We start from the raw sequence: 25,031 nt of genomic DNA, 5'->3' as shown, positions 1-25,031 counted from the left end.
TAGATGGTTTTTGAGGCTGAATCTTAGATGCTGTGATAAACACAGGGGGTGGTATTATTTCTTTCTCACCAAGATATACTTGCTTCAATAATGGCTGTGGAGGGAGACTAGAAGAAAGGTTGTTGGCTTTTATAGTCACCAGTACTATTCTTCCTCAGTTTTAGGAGTGCTGATGAATCAGTGTTGCTCTCTTTAGAAAATACTTATGCACATTCATACTATATATAATCATATCAATAGGGAAGTTATTTCTCTATGATCATCTTTATGTATAAGTTGGTTCCCCTTTAGTTAGAATTTCACATAGAAGAAAAACAAACAACTCTATGAAATTTGTGATCTCTCATTCAGAAAAATAACACAATGATATTTCTGATATTTGCTAAATAATTTAAAAGACAATTACCAGTGATAATCTTTACCCATGACTCTTGGTAGACACTTTCATCTCTAAAGGTAGCCAAAACAGTCTCTTCTTCTTTCCTTAATAATAACTTCATAAAGTATCCATCTGGTTCCAGATAACCCTATAGTTGTATGAATGAAGTCTTACAGATGTTCCTTGTTAGCCTGCCTTGAATCAGATAATATTACATTTTTATACGTAGTTCTTCTTCAACCTACTGTTGTGTTCAAAGATGATAAAATGTAGACGAGAGCAAAGACAGTAGAGAACACTTGGAGTTCACTAGTTACCATCCTGGAATGTCCAAAAGGAAAAAAAATCTTAAAAAAAGCTGCCCCATCATCACCCCAATTTAGACAAAGATTTGGAGGACTTCCTCCCATTTATAATACATCTGACGTATGTCAGCTGTACAGAATATCCTTTATTAAATTTTTTGATGGAATATCTTGTGCTTGACTCTTTTCCCTTTCCTACTATTTGCATACTTTTGAATTTCCACTCAGTCACTCATTGTTAGAAACTTTTGTTAATAGATGTAGGAATTCACAGAGTCTATGAACCAAGTTATCAAATTAATTATTCCCATATAATCATCCTTTGAATAGTGAGAATTTAGAACAAGTTGTAGGATTGTAACTTATGGATATAACAAATGTTTCACTTGTAGAGAAAGAAAATAATTTTAACATAATTCCAGTGGTAACATTGATAATCTTTACCCAAATATGAAGGTAAAATATTTCTGCATATATTAATATTTTCTTAATACCACAAATTGCTGTATTCATTTCATCTAAAATCTTTTTAAAACAATATTTACTTGACATGTTGGATTTTTATATCAGCCTACATAGATAAGGTGTAATTCCAGTTATTTAATGCCAGGCATCTGGGGTGTCATCTACATCCACAGAGTCCTCTACTGCAATGATTTTCTAATTAATTCACAGCCTTGGAACTTCAGATAGAGCCCATCCTTGAGAAGACTGACTATAGAGAGGGTGTCTACTTTCCTTTTTTCCTTCTCGCTTTTTTTTAGTTTTTTTTTTACAAGGTAATGGGGTTAAGTGGCTTGCCCAAGGCCACACAGGTAGGTAATTATTAAGTGTCTGAGATCGGATTTGAACTCAGGTACTCCTGATTCTAGGGCCAATGCTCTATCCACTGAACCCCTTAGCCGCCCCCTGCTCTCTTTTGAAGTCTTTGCAGCCTAGCTTCTGACCTTATCATTCCACCCATATCTAGCACTCTAAGATCAACACTGATTTTTTCTGCTAAATCTAATGGCATCATCTCAGTTCTCATTCTTTTTTGTCTCTCTGCAGCCTTTGACACTTTTAAGCAGAGTGACCTTGATATTATCCTTGGCATTATCCTTTTCTGGTTCTCTCCTACTTGTCTGATTGGACCTTCTCTGTCTCCTTGCTTAGACACTCAGCCTTGTAATGCTTCTCAAGAGTTCAAGTTCCCCAGATCTTTATCTTGGGCCTTCTCTTTCAATTCTATTTCATTTAATGATCTCTTCAGCTCCCATGGTTTTATCTCTAGGCAGACAATTCTCACACTTACCTGTCCAGATCCAACCTCAATTCCAATCTTAGTCTCACATCTCTACCTTTTAGATATCTCAAATTGGATATTCCTTAGACATCTTTAACTCAGCATGTATATAAATGAACTCATTATCCTTTCCCAAAAATTTTCTTTTGTCTTAATTTTCCTATTAATATTGAGGGTACCACCATCTTCTTTCTTAAGATCAAAAATTTAGGCGTCATTCTTGACTCCTCTTTCTCATTCCCCAAAACCAATCAGTGGTCATAATATGTCATTTGTGCCTTAATGACACCTCTCATATATATGCTATTCTCTCCTATGACACATCCACCACTGTGAGTCAGGCCCTCATCACCTCCTGCCTGAACCATAGCTATAGCTATTTCAGTCTATCCTCAACTAAGCTGTCAAATTGATCTTCCTTTAAAAATGTAGCTCTGACCATATTTCTTCCTCTTAAATAAAATGTAGTGACTCCATATTGCCTCCAGTATCAAATATAAAATCCTCTGTTTGGCTTTCAAACAGCCTTTATAACCAAGTCCTTTCCAATCTTCTGATACTTTATTCCCCCTGTTCTTCCTCTTTGATCCAGTGACACAGGTCTCCTCACATTTTTTCTTTAATTTACATAAGACATCCCATCCCCTACCTCTGAGCATTTTTACTGGTAGGGTGTCCCTACTGCCCAGAATACTTTCCTCATCTTTGCCTCCTAGTTTCCTTGGCTACATTCAGATCTCAGCTAAGACTCCACCTGCTACAAGAAATCTTTCCTAGTCTCTATCAGTCTTAGTTCCTTCTCTTTTAGATACTCAAAACAGATCAGGATTTTAAGACCTAAGAAGAGACTTTGACAGAAGGGACAAAGAATGAAACTCAAATTAGTTATATGAAAGACATGTTTAATTTTAATTTACTGTCCCATTGAAGGAGAAAAGTTTAATGAGTAAAATAAACCATTCAAAGCTTCTTCAAATTAAAGAACAACAATAGAGTCCAGTTTGAAACCAAAAATATAATTTAATATTTTAGCATCTTGCCTGCTTTGTTTTCCCAGTTAGGGTGCAAGAATGCCTTTCTCTTTACCTAAGTTACCTTTAAGTTTTTTTAAATGATATAAATAGATAAATGGAAACACAAGTTAAAATACTTCATATATTAAAAAATTAACATCTTTATCCCTCCTGCAGAGGGATTCTCTGAAGTCATGAAATGTCGACACCATCAAAAGTCTGACGCTCTTATAAGGGCAATATGATCCATTCTCCTGAGTTCACCATTATAGGCAATTAGCAAATGATGAATTAAATACCTGATGTAGATTTGATTCTTGTATCTATAGATACTTAATTTTTCATGACCAACTTCTGAAAATGAAAACAAGAGTATAAAAATATTTAATGATGACTGGAGCAAGTCTTTAAATTAGAAATACATAATTTTTATATAACTTGCATGTATATTTTAATTGGGGATAGCCAGATAACACAGTGTTGGGTCTTAGAGTCAGGAGGACTCCTCTTTGAAAGTTCAATTCTGGCATTAGATACTAACTAGCTGTTGACCCTGGGCAAGCCACTAGACCTATTTGCCTCAGTTTCCTAACCTGTAAAGTGATCTAGAAAAGGAAATGCCAAACTGCTTCAGTATCATTGCCAAGAAAGACTCAAATGAAGAGTAGAATATTACTGAAATGGCTGAACATTAACAAATATAATTTAATATATTTAAATAAACCTTTATATAATTAACTTTTAGTTGTTCATATGTATATACATTTTATGTGGAACATATATTTCATATATTTAACTTTTATTAAAAATAACATAATTGAAGTGCATACTACCAATGAGACAATATTTGTAAAGCACTTTTAAACCCTCACAGTGCCATTATATTACAGTATTAAATGTTATCTGTTAAATTGTTTCATTTTATGAATAACTAATGTGGATAGTATTGTTCTTTTAACAAATAATATAAAAATTGTCAATGAGTAGCCATCTTCTAAAACCAAAGGTTGTTGAAAAGATGGAAATATACTTAGATGTATACACCAAAGGTCTTGGTCAGTACCCATAATCTTTCTCTCCTCTCCTGCTTCTACAAGCATTCTGGATACAGTTGTCTGAAGCAGGCAGTCCCTGTCTCTTCTAATCCCAAAGCGATTTTGAGATTATCAAAGTCTATATGCCTATATTAGGAAGGGTAGAAAGGACAAATGCAGAAAAGCTAAAGAACATTCTTGAACCTTTTGATGAATGAGAGAATTGAGTATTGATTCATTAAGAGGAAATATAGTGACTGAAGATAAGCTGGCAGTTCTAAATATAAATGTCCATGAAAAATGGAAAAGGAGAATATAAGAAGGTACTCAAAATTCAAAATGATACGCACAGGAACCTCAATTTTTCGATGACACCCCAGAGGCCTGGCATTAAATAACTGGAATTACATCTTATCTATGTAGGGTGATATAAAAATCTGACATGTCAAGTAAATATTGTTTTAAAAAGATTTTAGATGAAATAAATACAATAATTTGTGGTATTAAGAAAATGTTAATATATGCAGAAATAATTTACCTTCATATTTGGGTGAAGATTATCAATGCTATCACTGGAATTATGTTGTTAAGTTGATTTTCTTTCTCTACAAGTGAAACATTTGTTATATCCATAAGTTACAATGATTCACAATGGAAGTATTCTTTCTCGTCCCACAACTTGTTCTGAATTCTCACTATTCAAAGGATGATTATATTGGAATAATTAATTTGATGACTTGGTTCATGTTTCTTTAATTCTTCCCTTTATGGAGTCATAGTATGTAAAAAGCAAGAAGGTACATCATCTAGAGGAGCAGTTCTCAAATTTTAGAAAAAGGATTGCATACCCTAAAAAACTTTGGTTTATGTGAGTTATTTCTATCTATATCTGCTATGTTAGAAATTTAAATTGATAAATTTTATTAATTCATTTAAAAATTAAAAATAATAGATCAATTAGGAGTATTTAAATATATTTTCCAAAACAAGGAAATTACTAAGAAGCCTGGCATTGTTCTATGTATTTTTCAAATTTCTTTAATGACTGATTTAATAGAGGATATATTTATTCCCCTATTTCTACATTCATTCCTTTGTAATGTTATTTTATTTGAAGTCCATAAAGAAAATTCAGTTTCACATGAAGTTGACATGTAGTTGAAAAAAGATGTGTGAAGGTACATTTTAAATGTCAAATTACTTCCTAGTAGTATTAAGAAAATAATTTTGGCCTTTTGAGACCCCCTAGGACCCCTAGGAATCCATGAACCAAACCTGAATTTAATTCAGTTCTCTAACTAGAAACCATGTAGCCCAACATTATATAGATGGTAAAATAAAGAGCACGAAGGGAAGTTGGATTGCTTAATGTCAACATTAGAAGGTGAGTGGCAACATGGATATTCTTAAGTCAACTTCTTGACTCTGAAGTGTACTACTCTTTTCACTAAACTTCTGCTTCAGAAGCCTCAGTTTCTTCAGTCTGTGGAGGTCTATTTTTCCATTTTAGGGCAGACTAGGTTAAACAAGAAAAAATTGTAGAGTCAACATAAAACAACTTCTTAGAAACTCAAGAGAAGTAATATGAAGTTTGAATTTTGTACTCATTCATTTGTCTTTCCAAATCTAAGTCATTAATATATACATACCATTTTAAGAAGAATTTCTCATTGAGCCCATTAAACCTATATCTAAAAAAATAATTTGTTGATGGATTTATGATTTCTACCCCAACAGAGCAGATAGCAACCCATTCACAGCTTCTTATCCTTATTTAGAACCTAAAAATCAGAAGGCAGCTTTGAAGCTGCTGACCAGAAATCTCCTACATAATACAACTGATCAATAATAATTTAGCTTTTCCTTGAAGACCTCCAGTGAGTGGGCATTTAATATATAAATAGTTTAGGTAAAGTTGTCACTTTTATTATCTTGATCATGCCTACCCATGATCCGGTATACTTATATCTCTCTTCAAAAACTCTGTTAACTTATTTTTTTAACTTATTTTTTCTTTACATTACTTTTTAATGTTTTATGAGACAGTACTAGTTAATCTAGCATTCAAAGTATTTAAATATCAAACATATTCTAAACTAGTATTGTTTATGGCTAAAATATCTTTTCACATAGCAAGAAATGTTTGTTGAGTAGGACAATTTCGAGGCTCCTTTGTTCTCCTCATTATGGTAATTTATATCAGCTAAACTTCCCTAAGAAATAGTGATGCTAACAATGTCCTCTCAATTTCTAATTTTTCAGTGTCAGCTGCTTGTTTAAGTAGGTTATTCAATTATATACCATATCACCTTATTTTTTTCTTTAGTGTTTATTTTTATCTTTCTTCTAACAAGATGATGGCTTGAGTTTTATTGTTTTCTTAGTGCATAGCACACAATAAAACCTTACTGACTTGATAGATTTAAAATTGATTCTCACTTGGGTTACTAGTTGTTTCCTGACTTAGAATATAGTAAGTTTAGTTGTGTTTTCATTGTTCATTACATCCCTTTCAATTTTTCTTGAAGCAAATATTCACCTTATACAAGGCTAATGTATGTTCTACAAATTTTTTCTTCTTTTATTTTTTATATCTGAATCATACTTTCCAATTTTCCCCACTGTCATCTATTTCATTAAAGTCTATTGCTTTAAAGTCACCAAATATTAAAACATATGATAACCTAATTTGTAAGTTCTTAAAATTCTTCTCATTCTTTGCAATAAATAAGTTTCATTACATAGTTATAGGAGTCATTTTTCAAATGCTTATTATGAGTAATCTTAAACAGATTAAGTATATTTCTTCTTGCTTTTAGATGTCAAATAGGAACAATCATTACAATTCTTTTACTTGTATCTCTAAGGAGAAACTAAAAGCCATTCTTCCAATTATCATTTCATTCCAAATATTCATAGTGAAAATTTCAAAATTGATGTGATTCAGTTCTTTCAATCTTTTCAAGATTGATGTGATTTCAGTTGTATGTCATTCACTGGTCACTGAACAAAAGATCTTCATTTAGAGAACAAATAGCTTTGTGGTCTAAAACTGTGTTTCTTGGTTCTCTTTGCCTCTTTTCTGTTACTCTTCTGTAATCAGTTTACAAGTAGAATGATGTCACACAGGACAGAGGACTATTTTATGTTTTTGTTATTTTATGGATTGCCACAAAATTTTTTCCAAGCTATCAATCTCCTTCTTTAAGTCTTTCTTTGTATTTAGCTAACCTGAGCTTCAAAACTATATGATCTGTAGTCAAAACCATGCTTGAAGCATTTTCATCATGAAATAATCTAAGCAAGTGTGTACTTTGCTGGCATAATCCTCAAAACCCAGTGTTAGTTACTCAAATACTGTAAAGTAGTTTCAAAGTGAGACATTTTGGAGGGACAATAACATAGAAAAAATAAAAGGAAAAAATTACAATCCTAGAAAAAATAATAGACAATTTTATCAGCAGAATAGGCAGATTGGAGAGACTAACAGACAATGGCATCAACTTTTAAACAAACCCAACAAAGGGATCTATAAAAGAAAATGTATTTTGTGACTACAAGATATGTCAATAAAACCTACATTGCTTCCAAGAGGGATGGGTATAAGCAATATGGGCCAGCACAATTTTTATAGGAACAAATTCTTCCACGATTTATGTGTTTGGAAAGAGCATACTAAATTCATGAAATGACCTCAAACAAATTCTATATTAATAATTAATAATCCAAGATGACCTTTCTAATTAAAAAACACTGGAAAAAGGCAATTTATTTAGACAGATGTAGTTTAAGAGCAGGACAGGTAGGTGGATAGAATGTTGTACCTGGAGTCAGGAAGACTCATCTTCCTTAGATCAAATCTGGTCTCAGCCATTAGTTATGTAACTCTGAGCAAGTCATTTAATGCTGTTTGCCTCAGTTTCCTCATCTGTAAAATGAACTAGAGAAGGAAATGGCTCTAGTATCTTTACCAAGAATAGTCCAAATGGAGTCCTGAAGAGTTTGATATGATTTTTTTCCCTTTAGGTTTTTTGCAAGGCTAAGGTTAATTGACTTTCCCAAGGCCACACAGCTAGGTAATTATTAAAGTGTCTGTCTGATGCTGGATTTGAACTCAGGTCCTCCTGACTCCAGGGCCAGTGCTCTATCTAACTGCGCCACCTAGCCACCCTGAGTTTGGCATGATTGAAAAATAATGGAATAATAACATTTTAAGGGTAATAGTCTATAGTTTAAATATGTTTACATTTTTTTTTTTAAAAATGATTCACTATCTCTATGTCACCCAAGCCACAAGTGTGGTGGCTGCTGACAGGTCCAATTTGACTGCTGATCAGTATAGGAGCTTTGATTTGTTCTGATTTTATATTAATTCTAGCAACCCTCCTTAGTCTGGGTCCTTGCTGCATTTCCCTTTTACCCCAGAGCTCCATATGTTAGTGCCACACTTTGTGCGGATCAGCTTAATATCTGATCAGCTTGGCAGATTGCAACTCGTAATTCCCAAGGTGAAAGGATTCACCACCTTCAAGATTCCTGAAACAACAGATTACAGGTCTGTGTGATCATGACCTAGCTTTTAATTTTTTGCAGATACTTTGTTTTGGTGGAGTTATAAATATTTGCTAACCTTTCATTAAAAACTTCCTAGCTAAAAGTAGTTAATATGAGAGGCAATTTCTAAATGATATAAACAAAATTTTCTCTTAGTGCTAACAAATATAAAGGAAAAAATTCTGTAATTGATTACTAAGAATAATTCTCATCAAATATGTTCTATACTTAATAGGAACACTTACCACTGGTAGAAGTAGGACCTGAGAAGAAAAAAAAATGGCAAAATAAAATATCACTTTTTTTTCCTAAGCACAAGTCAGTTATTTCTTAGTTTGTATTTTGTGGAGCAGTTGTGTGGAGCCATCACAATATGGCATCAGGGGACTTGCAACTGAAATAGCTTCTTTATCTGTGTGGGCTGCATCATCTATGATTTCTGTAAATTTCTCATGTGTACTTTTTGGGGAGAGTATTTTTTAAATTTTTAGGGGACATGTACTTTGAACAAGAATTGACTTGTTCAATTAATTACAATGGTTTGTTCATTTAAGTCAATAACATCTGATAACCTGTCTTATTTTCTAGAACAGGATGAAGAGGCATTATAATATTTGGGTCAATTTGGATTGCTTAGTTCATTATCTAGTGAAAAAGATAATGAAAATGAACTGCATAAGTCTGATTATCACTCCAGTAAAAATTTAGTATTTTGTGTCACATTAAGAAAACTATTTTAAAGTATATTAATTTAAAATTAAGTTAAATTACATTTTATTTTCTTTAGTTCGGTGAATAAAATATTTGTGATTGAATATTTATCAAATGTTCACAGTTAAAAAAAAACCCTACCTGGGTACACAGTCTAACAACACATATTATGAATGACTAGAAAGAATTCTGAAGGCTGACAACTACATTTGTGACCCTGGGAAACTCACTAAACACTGTTTGCTTCTGTTTTCCCATTTCCCCATCTGTAAAATGAGCTGGAGAATAAAATGGCAAAACACACTAGTATCTTTGCAACAAAAAACCCCAAAACCCAGATTGGGTCCAAAGAGTTGCACATGCCTGAAAAATGACTGAACAACAATTGCGATACTCCATAAGAATAGGATAAATTAGAAAGAGGAATTTTAATCAAGTATTGGAGACTAACTATAATAACTCTTAAATTATTAAAACAAAAACAAATGGAGAAGATTGTCAATTACCTCTTAATTATCTCTTAAAATGTTCTCTCTTTGTCTATGATTTAAACCTGGAATTTCGTAATAATATTTAGAGCTAGCTGTTTTAAGTAAGTATTCTATTTAAAGGTTAACTATCTTCATCTCAGGTAGAGCATGTCAACAGCTAAATTTTATTTTTTGCCCATTTGCCTATGAGACACAGCTATCATCTGTTGACAACACATCCTAATTGTGATACTTTTAATCGATGAAGAATGTGATGATAATAATAAAATTCTTAAAAGCTAAATCTGGAAACCTAATATATAAAGTTATAACAATAATCTCATAATTGCACAATCTAAGGAATAAATGGTGTATAAGCAGTGGTGAGATTCAGCTAATTTGCACCATTTCAGCAGAACTGATACCTAATTTTACGTTGAGTTCAGTGAAGCAGCTGTTAAAATAGCACTTGTAATCAAGGTTCTCTAAGGTGGGGTGCCTTGGCAGGCATCCAATATGAAAATCACAAGTTTACATCTCTTACTTTTTTTAATGTTTTCTAAGTGCCCATAGTAATGTTTATTCTATCCATGTGTGGAAAAAACTGATGGAACTATGCTTGTAATATTTATTTATTCATTTCTTAAAACTCTTTTTTACCTTTGATGAAATACTATATTTTAATTCCCTCATTTTTGTTACTTCAGTAAACAAGCATATAACATAAAGAGAAAAAAAATGGTAATTAACCAGGGGGCGACAAGCTGTTTGTTTCTGCTTTGTGTTAGGCCCAAAGGTCCCCCAAAATATTATGAGTGTGTTGATGAATCAAAAAAATTTAAATTTCAAGGGTTATTTTATTGCCCATTTGGAAGCCAGGTAAGGAGAAGAAAAAAAGAGAATAGGTAGAATGAGTTTGGGTTCTGCATGTGTTCCAAAATTGGCTGCTATAGTCATGTAGCTGCTTTTGCTCCATGAGGCTATATTTGCTTACTGTGAATAATATTACATAATCTAGTTTTGTGTACCTATTTTATTGTTCTTATTTATTATTAAATGAATAAAATATTAAACTACCTTTCATTTTATCTATTTTTTTTTTGGCAAGGCAAACGGGGTTAAGTGGCTTGCCCAAGGCCCCACAGCTAGGTAATTATTAAAGTGTCTGATGCTGGATTTGAACTCAGGTCCTCCTGACTCTAGGGCTGGTGCTCTATCTAACTGCGCCACCTAGCCACCCTGAGTTTGGCATGATTGAAAAATAATGGAACAATAACATTTTAAGGGTAATAGTCTATAGTTTAAATATGTTTAAATTTTTTTTAAAAAAATGATTCACTATCTCTATGTCACCCAAGCCACAAGTGTGGTGGCTGCTGACAGGTCCAATTTGACTGCTGATCAGTATAGGAGCTTTGATTTGTTCTGATTTTATATTAATTCTAGCAACCCTCCTTAGTCTGGGTCCTTGCTGCATTTCCCTTTTACCCCAGAGCTCCATATGTTAGTGCCACACTTTGTGCGGATCAGCTTAATATCTGATCAGCTTGGCAGATTGCAACTCGTAATTCCCAAGGTGAAAGGATTCACCACCTTCAAGATTCCTGAAACAACAGATTACAGGTCTGTGTGATCATGACCTAGCTTTTAATTTTTTGCAGATACTTTGTTTTGGTGGAGTTATAAATATTTGCTAACCTTTCATTAAAAACTTCCTAGCTAAAAGTAGTTAATATGAGAGGCAATTTCTAAATGATATAAACAAAAATTTCTTTTAGTGCTAACAAATATAAAGGAAAAAATTCTGTAATTGATTACTAAGAATAATTCTCATCAAATATGTTCTATACTTAATAGGAACACTTACCACTGATAGAAGTAGGACCTGAGAAGAAAAAAAAAGGCAAAATAAAATATCACTTTTTTTTCCCCAAGCACAAGTCAGTTATTTCTTAGTTTGTATTTTGTGGAGCAGTTGTGTGGAGCCATCACAATATGGCATCAGGGGACTTGCAACTGAAATAGCTTCTTTATCTGTGTGGGCTGCATCATCTATGATTTCTGTAAATTTCTCATGTGTACTTTTTGGGGAGAGTATTTTTGAAATTTTTAGGGGACATATTGTACTTTGAACAAGAATTGACTTGTTCAATTAATTACAATGGTTTGTTCATTTAAGTCAATAACATCTGATAACCTGTCTTATTTTCTAGAACAGGATGGAGAGGCATTATAATATTTGCATCAATTTGGATTGCTTAGTTCATTATCTAGTGAAAAAGATAATGAAAATGAACTGCATAAGTCTGATTATCACTCCAGTAAAAAATTTAGTATTTTGTGTCACATTAAGAAAACTATTTTAAAGTATATTAATTTAAAATTAAGTTAAATTACATTTTATTTTCTTTAGTTCGGTGAATAAAATATTTGTGATTGAATATTTATCAAATGTTCACAGTTAAAAAAAAAAACCCTACCTGGGTACACAGTCTAACAACACATATTATGAATGACTAGAAAGAATTCTGAAGGCTGACAACTACATTTGTGACCCTGGGAAACTCACTAAACACTGTTTGCTTCTGTTTTCCCATTTCCCCATCTGTAAAATGAGCTGGAGAATAAAATGGCAAACCACACTTGCAACAAAAAACCCCAAAACCCAGATTGGGTCCAAAGAGTTGCACATGCCTGAAAAATGACTGAACAACAATTGCGACACTCCATAAGAATAGGATAAATTAGAAAGAGGAATTTTAATCAAGTATTGGAGACTAACTATAATAACTCTTAAATTATTAAAACAAAAACAAATGGAAAAGATTGTCAATTACCTCTTAATTATCTCTTAAAATGTTCTCTCTATGTCTATGATTTAAACCTGGAATTTGGTAATAATATTTAGAGCTAGCTGTTTTAAGTAAGTATTCTATTTAAAGGTTAACTATCTTCATCTCAGGTAGAGCATGTCAACAGCTAAATTTTATTTTTTGCCCATTTGCCTATGAGACACAGCTATCATCTGTTGACAACACATCCTAATTGTGATACTTTTAATCGATGAAGAATGTGATGATAATAATAAAATTCTTAAAAGCTAAATCTGGAAACCTAATATATAAAGTTATAACAATAATCTCATAATTGCACAATCTAAGGAATAAATGGTGTATAAGCAGTGGTGAGATTCAGCTAATTTGCACCATTTCAGCAGAACTGATACCTAATTTTACGTTGAGTTCAGTGAAGCAGCTGTTAAAATAGCACTTGTAATCAAGGTTCTCTAAGGTGGGGTGCCTTGGCAGGCATCCAATATGAAAATCACAAGTTTACATCTCTTACTTTTTTTAATGTTTTCTAAGTGCCCATAGTAATGTTTATTCTGTCCATGCGTGGAAAAAACTGATGGAACTATGCTTGTAATATTTATTTATTCATTTCTTAAAACTCTTTTTTACCTTTGATGAAATACTATATTTTAATTCCCTCATTTTTGTTACTTCAGTAAACAAGCATATAACATAAAGAGAAAAAAAATGGTAATTAACCAGGGGGCGATAAGCTGTTTGTTTCCGCTTTGTGTTAGGCCCAAAGGTCCCCCAAAATATTATGAGTGTTGATGAATCAAAAGAAATATAAATTTCAAGGGTTATTTTATTGCCCATTTGGAAGCCAGGTAAGGAGAAGAAAAAAAGAGAATAGGTAGAATGAGTTTGGGTTCTACATGTGTTCCAAAATTGGCTGCTATAGTCATGTGGCTGCTTTTGCTCCATGAGGCTATATTTGCTTACTGTGAATAATATTACATAATCTAGTTTTGTGTACCTATTTTATTGTTCTTATTTAGTATTAAATGAATAAAATATTAAACTACCTTTCATTATATCTATTTTTTTTTGGCAAGGCAAATGGGGCTAAGTGGCTTGCCCAAGTCCACACAGATAGGTAATTATTAAGTGTCTGAGACCGGATTTGAACCCAGGTACTCCTGACTCCAAGGCCGGTGCGTTATCCACTACGCCACCTAGGCGCCCCATACCACCTCGTTGCCCCAGGTCATTTCTACTAATATGATATGTGAGGTAGAGCTGTTTTCATTTGCATTTTTAGTATTACTAGTGATCTGAAACATTTTCATGTTGTTGTTGATAGCTTATTTTTCTTCTTTTGAGAACTGCCTGTTCACATCCTTTGACCATTTATCTCTTAGGGTTCGTGTAGGCAGCCTACAAATGGGTTCGTGTAGGAAGCCTACAATTCTCAGGCTGTTATCAACTCTACTTGCCAACAGAAATGGATTGTTTTGTATTCCATTCTGACTTTCACGATAGTTCTATTGCACTCATACACGGTAGTGAGATTCAAATAAACAACTGGTTCTCTGCGTTAATGATTGTTTTAAGTATACAAAAAGATATACCGGGGGCGGCTAGGTGGCGTAGTGGATAAAGCACCGGCCTTGGAGTCAGGAGTACCTGGGTTCAAATCCGGTCTCAGACACTTAATAATTACCTAGCTGTGTGGACTTGGGCAAGCCACTTAACCCCATTTGCCTTGCCAAAAAAAAAAAAAACCTTAAAAAAATGACCCATGTGGGAGAGAATAGGAGCTAAATATTTATTGGCTCGCTGACACTAGTTTTGTAAGTAGTTATTTCATACACTGATTCATAGTAAACTTGGAAAAAACTCAAAAGGTTTTTTGTCAAGTAAGATATCCTTCATTTCAATTTCATGTAGCTCATTTAAAATATTATATATATATATATATATATATATATATATATATGTATATGTATACATATATATATGGAAGAGCAGAGTTCAAATATGACCTCAAATACTTATTACCTGTGTGACCTTGGGCAAATCACTTAGCCCCATTGCCTTGCAATATGTATCTCTCTCTCTCTCTCTCTCTCTCTCTCTCTCTCTCTCTCTCTCACACACACACACACACACACACACACACACACACACACAAGCACGCAAACAAACAGATCAAGGGGTTTTACATTTTTCTCAAAAAACCGAATCTTTTTATTCTTGCCTATTTTTAACTCTTAAACTCACCAAACCCTCAGGTTTTATCCTCTGAGAATGCAATTAGCTTATCTTCTATTTTTTTAGTCCAAATCATTGATACAAATGTTGAACATATAGGTCCAAGGAACGAATCCTTTGTGTTGCTTCAGTAAGCTCTCTCTCAACTCCCTCCACATTGATATTTATCCAATAGCCAATAGTCTCTGGAAATAGCCATTGATCCAGTTTTATATTCATCATTATCCATTATCATCCTTCAGGACATTTTTCTCTTCCTTGAATTGACATATTGAAAAAGTAATGTGGCAATTTTTATTTGGTAATGGAGCAGAGAAGGAAGGAGAATTAATGATTAGAAAGGGAACAAAGTCTCACAGAGAGCTACTGATTAGGGAATTAGAAGTATTATGTTAATTAATGATTTCTAGCACCTCGATAATTATCAATTGCTAATCCAAGAATGGGAGAGAGTCTCAGGGAAAACTGCTCCAATCCATAATCAAATACCTACCGGTGACCAGGATCCTGGACTTACTTAGCAAAGAAACACTTTAAGCCTTCTGTTCCCCACTGGAGATACTGAAGAGCAACAAGGAACAACAGAATTGTGATTCAAGATATAAAGATAGTAAGGAAACAGAATGACTACAAGGGATTGTGTTTCAATTGTATTTCTTTTGGAAGAAATCAACAGCTACATATTTAATAAATGTTAGTATCCCTGAAAATGGAAAAAGGAAAAGGCCTGAAGGAATACTTTCTGCCTTTCAGCATGTTGGAGAGGAAGAAAGGTTCCTATATAGAATTCAAGAAAAAATCTAAGAAAAATATTCCAAGGAGGCAGAGAAAAATCTGAATCTGTTTAAGAAATTAAACTGATGGAGAATTTGTTATAGAAGAAAATTCAAATTGTTAAATTTTTTATGTTATTGAAATGAAGAGTTGGAAAGTACCTAAGATAACATCATTCAATCTATCAACGAATTAAGTATTTGTCAGGTGCTCTATGCCAGCCCTGTAAGGTGCTGTGTTATTTATCCCAACCAACTAAGACAAATGATCTCTACTTAAAGATTTTCAATGAAAGCAAAAAGTTCTCTATCCCTAAGTAGCCATGTATTCCATATTTATAGAAGTTTTTTAAATGAGTCTCCTGTGCGTCCCTCTGCTAAAAATAAATACTTGATTTGGATTATTGATAAAGCATTGTCTAGATGTTAAAGGAAGTGAGAGGAGAAAATGCTGAAATTCTGTACTTCATTTTGACTAACTAAAAGTAACTGTGAATTTGCTGGAATAATACTAAAGGTAGAAAGTTTTTGTGAAAGTAGACATGAAATTAAAAAATTTTAAGTGATAAAGAAGAGGAAAGGCTCAACATAGTTTTCTGGGTATTCTAATTTTATGAGATTTTGTTTTAAAATTCAGGAAGAAGGTATATGTTATTCTATGAATCTGAAAGAGAACTCAGCTTAATAAGAATGAGAGACAGAGGAGTTATGACTGCATTGTGCCATCCTGTCTTGTATGATTGCATCATGAAATCAATCCTTTGTCTTCTTGTGTTGGTTATTATACCCCCCCCCCCAGTCCCTGGGGCAAATATCCACCAAATTGTCGCCCTTGCCCTTTTTCTCATGCTGATCTTACTTCCATAACTTTAGTTTATTCATGGATTTGATGCCAAATCTACATAGTTGGCCCAAATATTTCCCGAACTCCAGTCTCTAATTTGCCCCTACTTATTGGGTAACACCACTCAGATGTACCTCCCACACCTCAAATGCAATATATTTTTTGATGCTTTTGCTAAGAGCTACTGTGGCCCAAGTTCTTTGAAGAATTACTGTGACAATCTTCAGAGTTAAACAGTGGTCACTAGGGGGCAGCATGTTTTCATAAAGAACATGTCATTTCATATTATTTGTTCTCAAACAAGTCATTTAATAAGTATTTGTTAATTTGAATTTCAACAAGAATATTATACTGATAGCTAGATTTCAAAAAAGGTACCCAGATGATAAAGGTGGATCTGATGGTAGAACTGTTAGGTAGATACTTAATGGATTGGGAACAATACAAATAATGGAAATTCATTCATTTAACCTTGAAAGTAGGGGTCTGGTGTACTCTAATGGTTCTTTATGGCTCTTGTTTTATACAAAATTAAATTTTGTCATTGACTTATTTTAATTACAGATGATATTTTTATAAAAAATATGATGGTATGAAACCAGGAGGAATCTCTAGTATGTTGGAAAACAATCTCATCAATATGTACTGATTATCCGAATCAAAAAAATACATATAAACATTCCTCAATTATGATTAAAAAATTCTCAATGGGCAATACAGTTAAATAGAAATTCATTTCTACATTTTTTTATTTTTTCAAGGCAATGGGGTTAAGTGACTTGCCTAAGATCATACAACTAGGTGATTATTAAGTGTCTGAGGCCAAATTTGATCTCAGGTCCTCCTGACTCCAGAGAAATTCATTTCTATATAACTTCAGGGTTTTCGTGGTGACACGTACAATATAATTTGTAAGTATACTAGAAATCAAAATTTTGGTTATACTCTAAGGTCATATCAAGAAAAATATAATTTTATTGTACTCTGATGTTTCATTGGAAAATGGAAATGATCTCAAGTCTTTAACAATAGGGATTATCTTCTACCTCTCTTTGTATCTTCAACATTTAATGTAGCATCTGGCACATGGAAAGTAATTAATAAATGTTTATTGATTGAGTGAAAACTACTGCAGGAGACTAGAAGTTCTGGAAGTTCTAATTTGTCAAAACCAATTAGAATAAGAGTCTGGCAAAACACTTATCTGAGTACCAGTCTAAGTATGTTTGGAGAGACAAATCACACTCAAAAAAATTTTAGTTAGCCACAGGGTAATTTTTTTTGCCACTGTAGCTCAAAACCATTTACAAAGTTAGTATGCAACTGTTATTTGTGTTAATAGATGAAGATTTCACATTAGTGAAGTTTACAGCTATTCTGAATTATTGAAGATATATCTAGAATAAAGGCGGTTCTAGACCTATTGCATATTGTTCTAATTAGATCACATAAGACTATTCAGGTCTGGAGATCATCTAAAAGTTGGCAAGTATAATGACAAGGGCTCTGTGCAAAAATATCTGGAAGAGAAAAAAGAAAATTAAACTTGACATTTCATGACTTGTAAAATACTTACAAGTTTTTCTTCTTGTGGTGGAGGAGCTGGTGGTGGTGAAAGTGGAACTGGCAATGGTAAGCCCTAAGAGCAAAAATAAACTTAGTGAAAAATATGATATTTTATTCCTTCTCTGTATATATTCTACTTTGTTGATCTCATTTCATCCTATCACTTGTGTACAGATGGCCCCACAATCTACATAGTTTTTATCCATAAATTTTCCGGATCAGGAATTTTTAATGATGTTATTGAGAAAGAGGGTAAATTTCTTAGTTAATAAATCAAATTAATACATTAGTTAATAAATTAAAATGTGTTAAGTTAGTCCTAACAGTTTAATATTTAGGGGCCTCTCTTGAAAAGGTGACAGATGTAGCAAAGTCAGAAAACTTGTGTTTAAATCCTACAACAGACACATCAACTGGGTTACTGAGCAAATCACTTCACTAATTTGAGCCTCAGTTCCCTTATTTGTAAAACAGTCGTAGGAGAGCTGACCTTGATGGACTCTAAGAACCTTTCCATCTCTAAATTCATGATCCTGTGTTCTTCATGGGATTAAGTAGAAAAAAGAAATTGTGTTTTAGCAGTAAAATATACTAAATATAAGGAAGATGGAACAAAGATTGCCAAGACCCATAGTGAAGCACGACACTCATTTCAAAATATAGCGGTGAAAAATACAAGATGTATGCATTGCATGCATTAAATGGGGTAGATGTCAATGTACCTCTGACCATTCAGATTCTGATTCTCTGAAAATTAAAAGTATTATCATTTACATAAAAAGGATAGGCATTAGAAGGGAGAAAATAGAATCTTCAGAAAGCTTGGCCTGAGACCTGCAAAGTCAGATAAATCATCCTGGGAGCTTGGATGCTTCTTTGGTATCGAAAAAATATAAAAGAATCAAAGGAGGTCTATGAATTGTTGGATAGATTATATAAGATTTATGGAAGATATGAGGAAGCATCATGTAGGATGAGAAGGCATAAATTAATTGTAAAATAGTGGTAGTATATGTGGTACATGTGAATTCATGAATTTATTTAAGTATTAAAGTATATGCACATTCATGAGGAATGGTAGAGTTAGCTCCCTTATTAATAGTCCTCTATCACTAAATTATTGCCAGGAATTAGTTCATCAGAAAAACCTAGTCAACTTGAAAAGGCACCGAGAAGGGACAAAAAAAAGCAAAAATATTTCACTGGTGAGGTAAAAAAGTTAAGGGAATAAACTGAGTTACCAAGATGAGAAGGTGATCTGAACTTATGCTACTCAGTGAGGAATCTATCTTACCCTATGGAAAATGAGAGAGGAAAGGGACCAGAGAAGGGGGAGGTGATAGAAGAGAGGGCAGATTGGAGGAGGAGGTAGTCAGAGACAATTCCATTACAGTATTGGTTTATTTTACTGAAGTGTTTTTCTATTTTTCTCCCCTTTCTTTTGTTTGCAACAAGGGTTGGATTTCTGGGCAGATGATCTAAAAAAAACAGTACCTCCTTAAAAAAGGGAATAGGAAGGAGATGGGATGAGGGAGGGGATTAAATAGGGTAAATCTCATTACACTAAGAGGTACAAAATACCTATGGTAATAGAAGGGAAGAAGGGAGGAGATGAAAAACACCTGTATCTTCTTCTCATCAGATTGGCTTAAAGTCAACTTATACATACTAGGTTAACTTAAAAAACATCTAAGCTTTCAAATATTAAAAGGGGAAAAGGGGAGGGGGGAGTGGGGAAAGGGGGAAAATACAAACAGAGGGAAGAAAGCATGGAGGGCAATAAAGAATTAGGAATCATAACTTTGAATGTGAATGGGATAACCTCTCCCTTAAAATGTAAGTGAATAGTTCAATGGAGTAAAAACTAGAATCCTACAATATGCTGCTTAGAAGAAACTCATTTGAAGCAGAGAGATACATATAAAGGTAAAACGTTGGAGCAAAATATACTTTACTTCAGCTGAAGTAAGAAAAGGCAGGGGTAGGAATCCTTATCTCGGACAAAGCAGTTGCAAAAATAGATAGCATTAAAAGAGATAAGGAAGGAACCTTTATCCTCCTAAAAGGTACCATAGACAATAAAGTTATTTCAATACTGAATATATATATGTATATATATGTATATATATATGTGTACATATATATATATATATATACATATACATATACATATGAAACCAATGGGATAGCATCCAAATTCTTAGAGGAGAAGCTGAAAGACCTAAAGGAAGACATAGACAGCAAAACTATACTAGTGGGAGACCTCAACCTCCTGCTCTCAGATCTAGATAAAGCAAATTATAAAATAAACAAGAAAGAAGTTAAGGAGGTAAATAGATTGTTATAAATATTAGATATGGTGGACTTATGGAGGAAACTGAATGGGGAAAGAAAGGAATATACCTTTTTCTCTGCAGTACATAGAACTTATACAAAAATTGAGCATGTACTAGGACATAAAAAACTAATGATCAACTCCAGAAAGGCAGAAATAGTGAATACATCTTTCTCAGATCACAATGTAATAAAAGTCATATGCAATATTGGTCCAAGGAGATTTATAGACCCAGAAATAATTGGAAAACTGAATAACCTTATTTTAAAGAATGAGTGGACCAAAATGAATTATAGAAAGAATTAACCATTTTATCCTAGATAATGATAATACAGAAACAACATACCAAAACCTATTGGATTCACTCAAAGTAGCTTTCAGGGGATATATTATAGCTTTAAATGCTTACATGAATAAATTTGAGAAAGAGGAAATCAATGTACTAAACATGCAACTAAAAAAATTAGAGAAGGAACAAATTAAAAATCCTCAATTAAATACCAAATTAGAAATTCTAAAAATTAAAGGAGAAATTAATAAAATCGAAAGCAAAACACTATTGAATTAATAAATAAAATGAAAAGTTGGTATTATGAAAAAACCAATAAAATTTATGAACCTCTAGTCAATTTGATTTAAAAAAGAAGAAAATCAAATTGCTAGTATCAGAAATGAAAAGGGTGAACTTACCACCAATGAGGAGGAAATTAAAGTAATAATTCAAAATTATTTTTCCCAACTCTATGACAATAACTTTGATAATCTGTGTTAAATGGATGAATATTTACAAAAACATAAGTTTCCCAGGTTAAATTAAGAGGAGATTAAATACCTAAACAACCCTATCTCAGAAAAAGAAATTCACCAAGCCATCATTGAACTCCGTAAGAAAAAATCTCCAGTGCCTGATGGATTCTCAAGTGAATTCTACCAAACATTTAAGGGAAGATTGGTGACAATTCTATATAAACTCTTTGGTAAAATAGGGAAATATGGAACTCTGCCTAACTCTTTCTATGAAACCCATATAGTGCTGTTACCTAAAGCAGGAAGAGTTAAAACAGAGAAAGAAAATTATAGACCTATAATATAGCAAAATGATTACAACAAGTTATCACTGGGATAATACATTATGATCAAGTAGGATTTATCCCAGGAATGCAGGGTTGGTTCAATATTAGGAAAACTGTTAGTATACTCAATTATATCAACAACAAATCTATCAGAAATTATATGATCATATCAAGAGATGCTAAAAAAGCTTTTGACAAAATACAGCATCCATTCCTACTAAAAACACTAGAGAATGTAGGAATAAATGGACTGTTCCTTAGAATAATTAGCAGTATCTATCTGAAACCATCAACAAGCATTATATTCAATGGGGAGAGGATAGAGGCATTCCCAATAAGATCAGGGGTGAAAAAAGCGTGCCCATTATCACCACTATTTTTCAGTATCATATTAGAAATGTTAACTTCAGCAATTAGAGAAGAAAAACAAATTGAAGGAATTAGAATTGGGTAGGAAGAGACAAAACTCTCACTCTTTGCAGATGACATGATGGACTACCTAGAGAATCCCAAGAAATCATCCAAAAAACTACTGGAAACAATTAGCAATTTTAGCAAAGTTGGAAGTTATAAAATAAACCCTCATAAATCCTCAACTTTTCTATATATGTCTAGCATGATACAGCAGGAAAAGCTAGAAAGAGAAATCCTATTCAAAGTAACCTCAGACAATATAAAATACCCGGGAGTCTATTTGCCAAGACAGACTTGGAAACTTTTTGAAAATAATTATAAAATACTTCTCACACAAATTAAATCAGATTTAAATAACTGGGAAAATATCAACTGCTCATGGATAGGTAGAGTTAATATGATAAAAATGACAATTCTACCAAAACGAAACTTCCTGTTTAGTGCCCTACCAATCAAAATTCCAAAAAATTACTTTAATGAGTTAGAAAAAATTGTAAGTAAATTCATATGGAGAAATAAAAAGTCAAGAATTGCCAGGAGCTTAATGAAAAAAAGTGCAAAAGAAGGGGGCTTAGCCCTACCTGATCTAAAATTATATTATAAAGCATCAGTCATCAAAACTGTTTGATATTGGCTAAGAAATAGAGTGGTGGACCAGTGGAATAGACTAGATGCAAAAGCAGGAGCCAATTATAATAATCTGCTGTTTGATAAACCCAAAGAGTCCAGATATTGGGATAAAAACTCCCTTTTTGATAAAAACTGCTGGGAAAATTGGAAGTTAGTATGGAAGAAATTTAGATTAGAACAACACCTGACACCCTTTATGAAGATAAGATCCAAATGTTTACAGGATTTAGACTTAAAAAACAATAGCATAAGCAAATTAGAAGATCAAGGACTAGTTTACCAGTCAGATCTATGGAAAGGGGAGCAGTTTATGACTAAGGAAGAGTTGGAGAACATCACCAAAAACCAACTAGATGATTTTGATTACATTAAATTAAAAAGCTTTTGCACAGATAAAACCATTGTAACCAAGAGCAAAGGAAATGTAGTAAAATGGGAAAAGATCTTTACAACTAATGATCCTGACAAAGGACTCATTTCTAAAACACACAGAGAATTGAGTCATATTTTTAAAACAAAAAGCCATTCCCCAGTTCACAAATAGTCAAAGGATACACAAAGGCAAATTACAGATGAGGAGATCAAAGCAATCCATAACCATATGAAAAATTGCTCTAAATCATTAATTATTACAGAAATACAAATTAAAGCTTCTCTGTGGTACCACTTCACACCTCTCAGACTGGTCAATATGACCAGAAAGGATAATGATCATTGTAGGAAGGGTTGTGGGAAATCTGGAACACTATTCCACTATTGGTGGAGCTGTGAACTCATCCAACCTTTCTGAAGATAAATTTGCACCTATGCCCAAAGGGCAACAAAAATGAGCATACCCTTTTGATCCAGCAATACCACTACTGGGCCTATACCCTGAAGAGATGATGAAAAAAGGTAAAAACATCACTTGTACAAAAATAATAATAGCAGCCTGTTTGTGGTTGCAAAGAATTGGAAATCAAGTAAATGTCCTTCAATTGGGGAATGGCTTAGCAAACTGTGGTATGTATATGTATGTCATGGAACACTATTGTTGTATTAGAAACCAGGAGGGATTGGATTTCAGGGAAGCCTGGAGGGATTTGAATGAACTGATGCTGAGTGAGATGAGCAGAACCAGGAATGTATTGTATACCCTAACAGCAACATGGGGTGATGTTCAACCTTGTAGGACTCACTCCTTCCATCAGTGCAACAATTGGGAACAATTTTGGGCTTTCTGCAAAGGAGAGTGCCATCTGTATCCAGATAAAGAGCCATGGAGTTTGAACAAAGTTCAAGGACTATTCCCTTTAATTTAGAAAAAAACAGATACCTTATTGTCTGATTTTGTTATCTCTTAGACTTTTTGTCTCTTCCTTAAGGATATGATTTCTCTCATCATACTCAATTTGGATCAATCTAAAACATGGAAACAAAGTAAAGACTGACAGATTGCTTTCTGTAGGGGGTGGGGAGGGAAGTAAGATGGGGGCAAAAATGTAAAACTCAAATAATATCTTAAATAAAAAAAAATTTTCTGTGAATGGAAGGGGCAGTGATAGAACACCAGCCCTGGAGTCAGGAGTACCTGAGTTCAAATCTGGACTCAGACAGTTAATAATTACCTAGCTATGTGGTCTTGGGCAAGCCACCTAACTCCATTTGCCTTGCAAAAACCTAAAAAAAAGTGAATGGAAATCATGCTGCTGAATATCAATTTGAGCCTCCTCCAACTGAGAAAATAATCTAAGACTGGCCATGGGTAGGAGAAACCCTACTGAAAACACCCTGGCAGAAAGTGGCCAAGAGAGGCAAGACAGCAGAATGACCAAGTTAGAGAGGGAACTGAAGGATGGAAGGGATGGAATAGCAAAAGGCCTTGATTGAAATTTCTGTGTCCACAAAGGTGGTTCAGCACAAGGCAAGAAGTATTGCTGAGATGGTGGCAGTGGACATAGTACCTGCCCTGGAGTCAGGAAGATCTGAGTTCAAATCCAGTCTCAGACACTTAATAATTACCTAGTTGTGTGGCCTTGGGCCAGCCACTTAACCTCATTTGCCTTGCCAAAAAAAAACCTAAAAAAAAATGACCCATGTGGGAGAGAATAGAAGCTAAATGTTTATTGGCTAGCTGACACTTGTTTTGTTAGTAGTTATTTCATACACTGATTCATAGTAAACTTGGAAAGAACTCAAAAGGTTTTTTGTCAAGTAAGATATCCTTCATTTCAATTTTATGTAGCTCATATAAAATATATAATATATATATATGTATATATATATATATATATGGAAGAGCAGAGTTCAAATATGACCTCAAACACTTATTACCTGTGTGACCTTGGGCAAATCACTTAGCCCCATTGCCTTGCAATATGTATCTGTCTCTGTTTCTGTCTCTGTCTCTGTCTCTGTCTCTGTCTCTGTCTCTCTCTCTCTCTCTCTCTCACACACACACACACACATATACACACACACAGATGAAGGGGTTTTACATTTTTCTCAAAAAACCGAATCTTGTTATTTTTGCCTATGTTTAACCCTTAATCTCACTGAACCCTCAAGTTTTATCCTCTGATAATGTGATTAGCATATCT

The 25,031-nt window shown here is 33.4% G+C and overlaps 1 protein-coding gene across 1 annotated transcript in view; it reads right to left on the bottom strand.

The window, feature by feature from the left end:
* Window positions 1-2,884: 2,884 nt before the first annotated feature.
* Window positions 2,885-25,031, bottom strand: part of LOC141511937 (membrane cofactor protein-like) — a 107,216-nt gene continuing 85,069 nt past the window's right edge. The window contains exons 11-14 of the mRNA XM_074220903.1: window positions 18,011-18,073; window positions 11,619-11,636; window positions 8,816-8,833; window positions 2,885-3,336 (exon numbers count right to left, since the gene is read on the bottom strand). Of these exons, the coding sequence (XP_074077004.1) occupies window positions 3,194-3,336; window positions 8,816-8,833; window positions 11,619-11,636; window positions 18,011-18,073 (242 nt within the window). The 3' untranslated portion in view covers window positions 2,885-3,193. The remainder of the gene's footprint in view (window positions 3,337-8,815; window positions 8,834-11,618; window positions 11,637-18,010; window positions 18,074-25,031) is intronic.

Source organism: Macrotis lagotis, chromosome 2 (assembly GCF_037893015.1).
Source record: "Macrotis lagotis isolate mMagLag1 chromosome 2, bilby.v1.9.chrom.fasta, whole genome shotgun sequence".
NCBI classification, from domain to species: Eukaryota; Metazoa; Chordata; class Mammalia; order Peramelemorphia; family Peramelidae; genus Macrotis; species Macrotis lagotis.
The sequence above is the reverse complement of the archived record's forward strand: the minus strand, read 5'-3'. Positions and strand labels throughout refer to the sequence as shown.